The 10,478-nt window shown below is 41.6% G+C and overlaps 1 protein-coding gene across 1 annotated transcript; it reads left to right on the plus strand.

Moving 5' to 3' along the window:
• Positions 1 to 1,101: 1,101 nt before the first annotated feature.
• On the plus strand, positions 1,102 to 10,242 carry LOC121538837 (snake venom 5'-nucleotidase-like). The gene is made up of 9 exons (XM_041847007.1): positions 1,102 to 1,447; positions 1,716 to 1,938; positions 2,071 to 2,259; positions 2,582 to 2,779; positions 3,312 to 3,466; positions 3,636 to 3,744; positions 3,965 to 4,114; positions 4,372 to 4,572; positions 9,632 to 10,242. The coding sequence occupies exons 1-9, from the start codon at positions 1,106 to 1,108 to the stop codon at positions 9,796 to 9,798; spliced, it is 1,734 nt and encodes a 577-aa protein (XP_041702941.1). The 5' UTR covers positions 1,102 to 1,105; the 3' UTR covers positions 9,799 to 10,242.
• Positions 10,243 to 10,478: the final 236 nt, after the last annotated feature.

Raw genomic sequence — 10,478 nt, forward strand, 5'->3', positions numbered from 1 at the left:
ACATTCTACATATTTGATGGCTGCCTCTACTCCAATAAAATGGCAAAAAAGCTAACACCCACTCAAAACTCATCACTGGCTGTTTGCTCTTACGGATGCTTTGCTCTGGTCTGCTGTTACATTTATTTCCACAATGCCTTGTTTGCATTCATTGAATTCCAAGTGTGGCATGGCGATGTCTTTTAAGGTCATTTTAAAGGTAATTTTCCGATTGAGCCGACATATGCCTTTAAAAGGACCTTCTGCGATACTCCTGCGATACGGATTGAATCCTGCCCTTAATTTGATCAGGTCCATGTGATGGTGACATAATCACAGTGATTATAATGCATTATAAATGTTGTGCAGCTCATTATCTAAAACATTGACGTTGCATTATACCCATGGGTTTAATAATACACTACCCTTGCCACAAATAAGTGTCAGAGACAGTATTATGATACTTATAGTATTGTTATGTGTGTTTATAACTGCTATTACGTACTACATAATGACTGCATTGTAACTCATTATGAGTGTATTTATATAATGTATAGAATCATAGCATCATCATGAAAGTATAGGGAAAGGAAAGGGGATACCTAGTCAGTTGTACAACTGAATGCATTCAACTGAAAGGTGTCTTCCACATTTAACCCAACCTCTCTGAATCAGAGCCACATTAACATTAAGTTACATTGACAGATATGTAGTCTATTCATTGAAGAGGGTGTAAATGTATATCGTACATCTGGGCATGGCAGAGATAGGTCAAATTGACACTGATAACAGAATGCATTGAAGATGTTGCTAATGAAACTGATTAAAGGTCTGCATATATTTGGCATATAAAGCCAGGGTAGCCAGATGGTATTATAGTGAGGCACTGCGTGGAAAACATGAATGGGTATTCATGTGCTCTTAACTCTTCAACTAAACCTGCAATTGTTCTTTGTGGAGAACATTACAGGGACAGACGACAACAGCAACAACATCTGAGAAGCCATGTAATTAAACATGTGCTAACAATTAACTACCCAAGTACACGCCTACTAAATTAGTTTCATTTGGAACTAGAGTCTAGGCACAGAGCCTATTGCACAGTACGCGCTTTTAGGTGAGTGAAATGGGTGTGTGGAGGACTCTGCCTCCGAGCATGCGTTTGGCTTCGCTCTTTTTCTTCATGCATTTTGAAAGTGTGTCAACGTTCGAGCTTACATTGCTACACACCAACGATGCTCACGCTCGGATAGAGGAGATTAGTAGAGAGTCGGGGAAATGTAGCCCAGGTAGTCCTTGTTTTGGCGGAGTGGCCAGGAGGTTCACTACAATAGCAGACATCCGGAGCAAGGAACGGAATGTGTTATTGCTTGATGCTGGCGATCAGTTTCAGGGTACTGTCTGGTTCAACTACTACAAAGGGGAAGAAGCTGCGTATTTCATGAACAAGCTTGGATATGATGCGATGGTAAGACATTTCCATCAACCTTGATGACATAGTGAATTAGGTATTGTACATTTTATCACACTTTATCTCTCTCAGTATCTCTCACACACACGCACACGCACACACACATACACGCGCACGCACACACACGCTCATGCACGCGCGTACAAGCACATGCACGCGCGTACAAGCACACGCACACACACACAGACAAAGAGCATGATCTGATATAATAATTCACATAATCATGTAGTGAGACAGATCATAGTTATCTTTCCATGGCTTTCAGGCATTTGGAAACCATGAGTTTGACAATGGAGTGGAGGGCCTGCTCCGCCCTTTTCTGCAGAAGGTGAACTTCACTGTTCTCAGTGCCAACATCAAGGCAGATGCAACACTCGCCCCAACTATCAGTGGCTACTATCAACCCTACACAACATTCACGATGGGCCCTGAAATAGTGGCTGTGGTAGGTTACACCTCAGCGGAAACTCCAGTCTTATCCTTACCAGGTAAAATAGATTGTTTGATTGATGGATCATTTGATGGGTTGCTCGCTTACTAACTAGCTTATTCAAGGAATTTCAGATCAAGTCACTCAGTTGTGTGACTGACATTAAACTTTTTTATTGTGTACACCCCAGGTCCACACTTGATCTTTGAGGATGAGATCAAAGCCTTGCAGGTCCAGGTGGATAAACTGATCACTCTTGGTTACAATAAGATCATCGCCCTTGGTCACTCTGGATTTGATGTGGATATAGACATCGCCAAGCGAGTGAGAGGGGTGGACCTGGTCATTGGAGGACACACCAATACGTTCCTCTACACGGGTGCCCAATTATTCAGCTGTTACATTGTCATAGCTCTGTGATTTACAGCTCTAGATCATAAAGAAAGTTGAACTATTTGGATGTGTAAACAGGGTCAATGTTCACCATGTCAGCCTTTCATAAGTACCCTCTTGGGTTTTATCATATCAGTGACATTTTTGTGAGTTTCTTGTTCAGCAAGAAAATATGTTATTGGCATAATTTGAATGAAGCACACACTGTCAAGTGTCAAAGTAGTTTGTCAATGTTAAGACACAATGATAGAGTTCAAATGGGAAATAGTGAAGTGGGAAGAAGATAAGAGCCCTGTTTGTTGTTGTAGGGAGTGTCCCATCTTCAGAGGTGCCGACGGGTCCCTATCCCTTCATGGTGAGGTCTGAGGACGGGAGAGATGTCCCTGTGGTACAAGCCTTTGCCTTTGGGAAGTACCTGGGATACCTGAAGGTGGTCTTCGATAAAGCTGGGAACGTGGTGAAGGCGACTGGAAACCCCATCCTGCTGGACAGCAGCGTAGCCCAGGGTAAACTACTGGAAGAGTCTTGACTATCTGGATCTGACTGATAACAATAGACATCAATATGCGCTAGCCAACACAGCGGTTGTTTTGGCGGTGTCTGAAGTGGAACTGCGTTAGAGCTGTCAAACCAGAAGCAGCTCATTGCGTTACCTTATCGCGGACACTGCCATTGGATGCAACAAAACCACATGCGACTTTATATCCGACAAATTCAAACACTCGAATGCGTGATGTACTATTGTCAACACATCGATTTGACCTAATTTATATCATCGCTTGAGCCTACACTTTCTATCGCCGGTCTGAACTTCTAACACAGAAGGGATAATAGGAAGAGAGTGTTTTTTGACATACAAGAGCAGCCGCTCACCGATTTGTCAGCTCATACCGCAGTTACATCTCCAACACCGCCAAAACATCCACTGTTTGCATCGAGGCCTAACTGCAGTCATTGCTTTCCTTTTTCTTTTGTTGAACATTCATTCAAAGCCATGTTTTCACACAAAACAACATGACTCCTATCTCTTTCTCTCAGACCCAGGTATCCTTGCTGACGTTGAGGACTGGAAGAAGAACTTGGCCAAGTACTCGTCTCAGTACGTGGGGAAAACCCTGGTGTATCTCAATGGAACCTTTAAGGAGTGTCGGTTCCGAGAGTGCAACCTGGGGAACCTCATCTGTGACGCAATGGTGAGTAAGTGGCAGATGCTTTCATCATGGTGAATATCATTCTCAGCCCAGGTGGAAGTATCTCAGTCTTCATGAGGGGCTGTCCAGTACAGGTGGACTTATCCCAGATTGAGGGCTTTCCCCTATGCTGAAAAGTGTGTGACCATTGTGTTTCCACTGACTCTTCTAGATTCATCACAATATCAAGTATGCAGATGAGATCCAGTGGAATCACGTCAGTTTATGCATCCTGAATAGTGGAGGCATAAGGACAGGGATAGATGAACGTCACAACAATGGTATGTTAACTCATAATGGGTTCATAAAGTGTTTGAAAGTACTGCCGACTCATTTAAGAACTCCTTATACTACTAACTAAACAGTTACTTTAAAGTGGAAAAAAGCAGCCACTTTACAGTAATGCCATTCATGACTTCGGAAAATGAAGGGTCTCACTTCTACAGTGTGAGGCCGTCCTAATATGGACACCATACATTTATTCTACATTGTTTTCTCAAGGCACCATCACCATGGAGGAAGTTCTATCAGTCTTACCATTTGGGGGCACTTTTGATCTGGTGCAGTTGAAGGGATCAACGTTGAAAAAGGCCTTTGAAAACTCTGTCCGAAGATACGGGAGCAGCAGAGGAGAATTTCTTCAAGTTTCAGGTACCAAGTGATTATTTTGGGCAATGTAGTTGAAAATCTAATTGGAGGATATACTGTACATTATATTTCTCTTTTACATCCCTTTGAAAGAAACGCCACTCCTGTAATACATTCACTATGGTCTTTATAGATTTTACTTATTTCCTTCCTGTACTTTTTGTATGCAGTGTATTGACCAACAAATTGTATTTTTGGATCCCACTGCTGCCACCAAAAGATTGATACTGAATCCCTTTGTGGCTGCTTCAACTTCCCAGGAATCCATGTTGAATACGACCTGTCACGGCCGGTGGGGGAGCGTGTGACGTCCTTGAGCCTCCGCTGCTCTCAGTGCCGTGTGCCCAGATACGAATCCCTGGATCCAGACAGGCTGTACAAGCTGGTCCTACCATCCTACATCGCAGACGGAGGAGATGGTTTTACCATGATCAAGGAGGAGAAACTGAAACATGACACTGGTGAGCCATTGGGCAGGTTGGGATGGTTGAAGTGAGGTTTGAACAGAACAGGGGCCTGTTCAGGTAGGTGCAAAGATACGGAACTTTCACATAGAAATGACTGTCTGTCATGGAGGATAGGGAATTATAAAACTGGTTGTTTGGATCCTAGATGCTGATTGGACAAGCAGCGATCCAAGCCCTGCTGTATTGGTTTTCACAGGCACACTATGCTTGCTAACAGTTCCATCTGAAAATGATCACTGTGCCTCATAAGAATATCATGTTCATGTTGCTGTCGAAAGATCTCTTGTATTTATCTCAACTCGCACATTATTTCCCTTTGCTTCCAGCCTAGCATATAGTTTGGTACAGCGGGGGTTAATATAAGCCTCACTGTCTGCCTGTCCGACCTCAAAAACAATATTTCACTTTTGAATTTCGATCTCTGTACTATACATCATGGAGAGTGAACAGTGCCCAAACGAGACAACTTTTTCTGAGCCAGTCGAAATTACGCATCAACGTCATTATCATGGACATATCCAAGTAAATGCCAATAGAAAAAAATCTCTAACAAACAAACATGCAGCTAGTGTACTGTTATTCCAGGTTCAATGTTTGACATGACTGAGTTAGCTGAAGTTGGCTATCCAGCATGCATAGCAAATCAAATCAAATTGTATTTATTACATGCGCCGAATACAACTGGTGTAGACTTTACAGTGAAATGCTTGCTTATGAACCTTTCCCAACGATGCAGAGTTAAAAAAAAATTTGTAACTAACACAAGAGGAATCAAATAAAATACACAAGAATGGAGCTCTATACAGGGAGTACCAGTACCAGATCAATGTGCAGCGGTACGAGGTACTTGAGGTAGATATGTACATGAAGGCAGGGTAAAGTGACTAGGCATCAGGACAGATAATAATAAGAGTAAAATAAAGAACAGAGTAGCAGCAGCAAATGATGATTGTAAAAGTGTGTGAGTGTGTCGTATGTATGTTTGTTTGTGTTGTGTCGGTAAGCGTGTGTGTGCGTCCATAGTGCTTGAATGTGTGAGGGATTTGTGTGGGAGTGACAGTGTAGAGTGTGTGTGAGTGAGTGTGTATATGGTGTGTGTAAAGTCTACTAAGTGTGCGTAGAGTCAGTGCAGATAGTTTGGGTAACATTAATTTACTATTTAGCAGTCTGGCTAAACTCCTCAAATGTATCTGCTGAATCCCGGAACATATCCCAGTCTGTGCTAGCAAAACAGTCTTGTAGCCTTGTGTCTGTTTCGTCCGACCACTTCTGTATTGAGTGCATCACTGGTGCTTCCTGTCTGAGCTTTTCTTTGTAAACAGAAGGCAGGATAATGGAGTCATGGTCAGATTTGCTGAATAAAGGATGAGGGAGGGCCTTGTATGTGTTTCTGTGGGTAGAATAAAAGTGGTCTAGAGTTTTAGCGCACTAGTGGTGTAGGAGACTTGTTGGTAGAAGTGAGGTAGGACGGTTTTAAGTCTCCCCACATTAAATTAGTTGGCCTGTGGAGGAATGTAAACAGCCGTGATAATTACGGATGAGAACTCTCTGAGGTATTCTATATTAGGTCCAGATTTCCTTCACACTTGAAGCAGCACACCAGTTGTTATTTATGAAAAAACACACCGCCTCCTTTCATTTTCCCTGAAGCCGCCGTCCGATCCTGCCGCTGCATGGGGAATCCACCGAGTACTACGTGCATAGCGTTATCTTCCAGCCACGTTTCAGTAAGACATAATATTATTATTATTAGTAGTAATTTTTTTGTCATTTAGCAGACGCTCTTATCCAGAGCGACTTACAATTAGTGAGTGCATACCTTTTTCATACATTTTTCATATATTGCAGCTTTTCAAGTCTCTATGATAGGAGACTCTCGAACGAAGCTCATCCATCTTATTTGCCAATAGAAAAAAGGGGAGCGCCGTTCGGTTTTCTCTTCGCTAAAATTCACTAGGACTCCACCACGTCTCCCGCTTTTACGCCTGCGGGATTTAGGTAGCCCATGTAACAAAGGAATAGGGTCCGGTATGAACAGTGGAACAGCTGAGTCTAAGTTTAAGTAGTATTTCGCTACAGAAGCATTTTGCTACACCCGCAATAACATCTACTAAATATGTGTATGTGACCAATAAAATGTGATTTGATTTGAAGTCGAAATCAAGGTTGGTAACTGTCAACCTGATGTCTTGAAGTGCTTGATGGTCATATGTGATAATAATATGAACTTTATATACAAAAAAAGTCAAGATAAGAAACCATTTTGTTTAGAACGGACGACCAGTCATTTGCATATCAACTATGCAAAAATAATTAACGACTGGGTCGTGTCTGTAGCAACATGACCAAAAGAACTAACAATCAGATTTTTGTCCAGACTATATCTTCTGGTGGAACCCTAACAACGCCATTTACCTGTGACTGCATTCATGATACAGCACTGCCTGGTGTGCCTTATTGCTTAATTATGTGAGCTCTAATCATTACATTACACCTCACTGAATATACTCGAGAAACAAAATTGTATACAGTGCATTCGGAAAGTATTCAGACCCCCTGACTATTTCCACATTTTGTTACGTTACAGCCTTATTCTAAAATGAATTAAATATTTTATTGTTTTATCAATCTAGACACAATACCCCATAATGACAAAGCAAAAACTGGTTCTTAGAAATGTTTGCTAATTTTATTTACGTAAGTATTCAGACCATTTGCTATGAGACTCGAAATTGAGCTCAGGTGCATCCTGTTTCCATTGATCATCCTTGAGATGTTTCTACAACTTGATTGGAGTCTACCTGTGGTCAATTCAACTGATTGGACATGATTTGGAAAGGCACACACCTGTCTATATAAGGTCCCAGAGTTGACAGTGCATGTCAGAGCAAAAACCAAGCCATGAGGTCGAAGGAATTGTCCGTAGAGCTCCGAGACAAGATTGTGTCGAGGCACAGATCTGGGGAAGGGTACCAAAAAATGTCTGCAGCATTGAAGGTCTCCATCAATCTTAAATAGAAGAAGTTTGGAACCACCAATACTCTTCCTAGAGCGGGCCGCCCGGCCAAACTGAGCAATCGGGGGAGAAGGGCCTTGGTCAGGGAGGTACCTAAAGGACTTTCAGACCATGAGAAGCAAGATTCTCTGGTCTGATGAAACCAAGATTGAACTCTTTGGGCTGAATGCTAAGCGTCACGTCTGGAGGAAACCTGGCACCATCCCTATGGTGAAGCATGGTGGTGGCAGCATCATGCTGTGGGGATGTTTTTCAGCAGCAGGGACTGGGAGACTAGTCAGGATTGAGGGAAAGATTAACGGAGCAAAGTACAGAGAGATCCTTCATGAAAACCTGCTCCAGAGCGCTCAGGACCTCAGTCTGGGGCGAAGGTTCACCTTCCAACAAGACAACGACCCTAAGCACACAGCCAAGACAACGCAGGAGTGGCTTCAGGACAAGTCTCTGAATGTCCTTGAGTGGCCCAGCCAGAGCCCGGACTTGAACCCAATCGAACATCTCTGGAGAGACCTGAAAATAGCTGTGCAGCGATGCTCCCCATCCAACCTGACAGAACTTAAGAGGATCTGCAGAGAAGAATAGGAGAAACTCCCCAAATACAGGTGTGCCAAGCTTGTAGCATCATACCCAAGAAGACTCAAGGCTGTAATCGCTGCCAAAGGTGCTTCAACAAAGACTGAGTAAATGCGTAAATACTTATGTAAATGTGATATTTCCGTTTTTTTATTTTTAATAAATGTGCAACAATTCCTAAAAACCTGTTTTTGCTTTGTCATTATGGTGTACTGCGTGTAGATTGATGAGGGGGGAAAAAACAAGTTAATCCATTTTAGAATATGGCTGTAACGTAACAAAATATGGAAAAGGTCAAGGTATCTGAATACTTTCCGAATGCACTGTATGTATGTACTGAGGCCCTGTTGGTAGTGAAATTGAATGGAAAAAAATAAGAAATAACCCCTGTGCCTCATTACAAATGACAAATAGGTTCATGTAGTAACTATTTTGGAAGACAAACATCCAAATGAAAAGTCCCAAATGAGAATACAATTCTCTCTGTTTTCAGAAAATGCCTTTGAGGTGTAGTAACCTCAATTTAATGGGCCTTTGGACGTGGCTGTCTCATCTTGTGAGCATCTGTGTCAAGGTTATGACAACACACTAGTTTATGAGACCATGGTGTCATCCTCCTCGATTTGACTAGCAAAATCCCTATGAGCAAAATACTAATTTTCTTTATGAGCAACAAACAACCTTTAAAGTTACATTCAGCGTTACATTAGAATTGGTCGCCATTCAGTGTTACATTAGAAAACGTTCACTTACAGGGTCTGGTGTATGTTGGACCAGTGAGTGTCACTCGAGTAACAGATGGTGTTACAATGCATTGTGGGTACTCTGGGTCTGTCAAACACTTCAGAGTTGTTTCCCAGTCCCAAAGCAAGTCTTTGACAGAAACATATTACTGTACGTACAATCTAAACAACCTTTCCTTAAACATTTTTCACACATGAAAAAATACTTCTGTATTGGTCCTCTAAAGGCTACAACACTGCACAGATGAAGGCATTGGCTCTGCTGTTGTAAGACTTCAGTACTATATATGACATGACATTACAGAGAAGATCAAAATGAATGGCCTTCAATTTACAGTAAATATCTGTGAAGGGACTTGTAAATAAAGTCTCCTAGTTATAGAAACGCTTAAGCACTTGAAGAGACCCGTTATTGCTTCACGAGTACAGGCTTAAAATACTTGTTGACTTTGCTTATGGCGGCATATTGCACCGAAAGATGGCATGTCATACAGGCTTAGAAAATATGCCATTACAACGCAGTAAACATATTCACAGCAGGTTCAAATGATCTTGTTAATGAACATGGTTTTAGCTAATATTGGTTGTGGCAACCTTGATGCCTTACCCCAAGCCATACAGTGAGTGAATACTGTACTGTAAGTAAAAAAATAAAATAATGCTATAACCCTGCTATAGCAAAAGAGGATTAAAGTAATATTTTCTATACTCTCGCCTATAGGTAATCTGGACATCTCGGTTTTCTCCAACTACATCAAGGAGATGAAGCGGGTGTACCCAACCGTGGAGGGCCGCATCAAGTTCATTAACTCAGCCGTGGCGGCTGGGGCCAACTGTCTGACTTTGTTACTGCTAGGCCTGCTGTGGGCCCTGTCCACAAGCCTATGAGAGACGCTTTCCAGAAGATCACAATATTGCAGCTTTCTGTGGTGATGTGTCATATTTCTCTAAAACGGCTGCTGTTTATGAGAAAGAGAAGTATACTATATCAAGAAATAATGTATTTATATTTGCATTACTATATATTTTACTATATGCAGGTAAGTGGCACGAAAAGTGCCAATTACTTTGTTATGTCACTTTTATAGAGCCATGTATATTAGTATTTTATTGTTGTTGCAATCTAGTCATATTGATTGACATGTTTGTGAAAGTTCATGAAAGTGAAATATTTCTGGTTAAAACCTTTTGATACGCTCAGAACATTCAAAGATTTAGTAGATAAAGAACTGGTACATGTCAAATGTGTCTTTTGCATGCATACATCACAGTGCCTTCAGAAAGCATTCACACCCCTTGACTTTTTCCACATTTTGTTGCGTTACAGCCTGAATTTAAAATTGATTAAATTGAGATTTTGTGTCACTAGACCACACACAGTACCCCATAATGTCAAAGGGGAACTATGTTTTTAGAAATTTTGACAAAAAAAAAATAAAAAATGTAAAGCTGAAATGTCTTGAGTCAATCAGTTTACAACCCCTTTGTTATGGCAAGCCTAAATAAGTTCAGAAGTAAAAATGTGCTTAAAAAGTCACAATGTCACGTCTCCTCCCGTTGCTCCCCTC

Source organism: Coregonus clupeaformis, chromosome 25 (assembly GCF_020615455.1).
Source record: "Coregonus clupeaformis isolate EN_2021a chromosome 25, ASM2061545v1, whole genome shotgun sequence".
Lineage (NCBI taxonomy): Eukaryota > Metazoa > Chordata > Actinopteri > Salmoniformes > Salmonidae > Coregonus > Coregonus clupeaformis.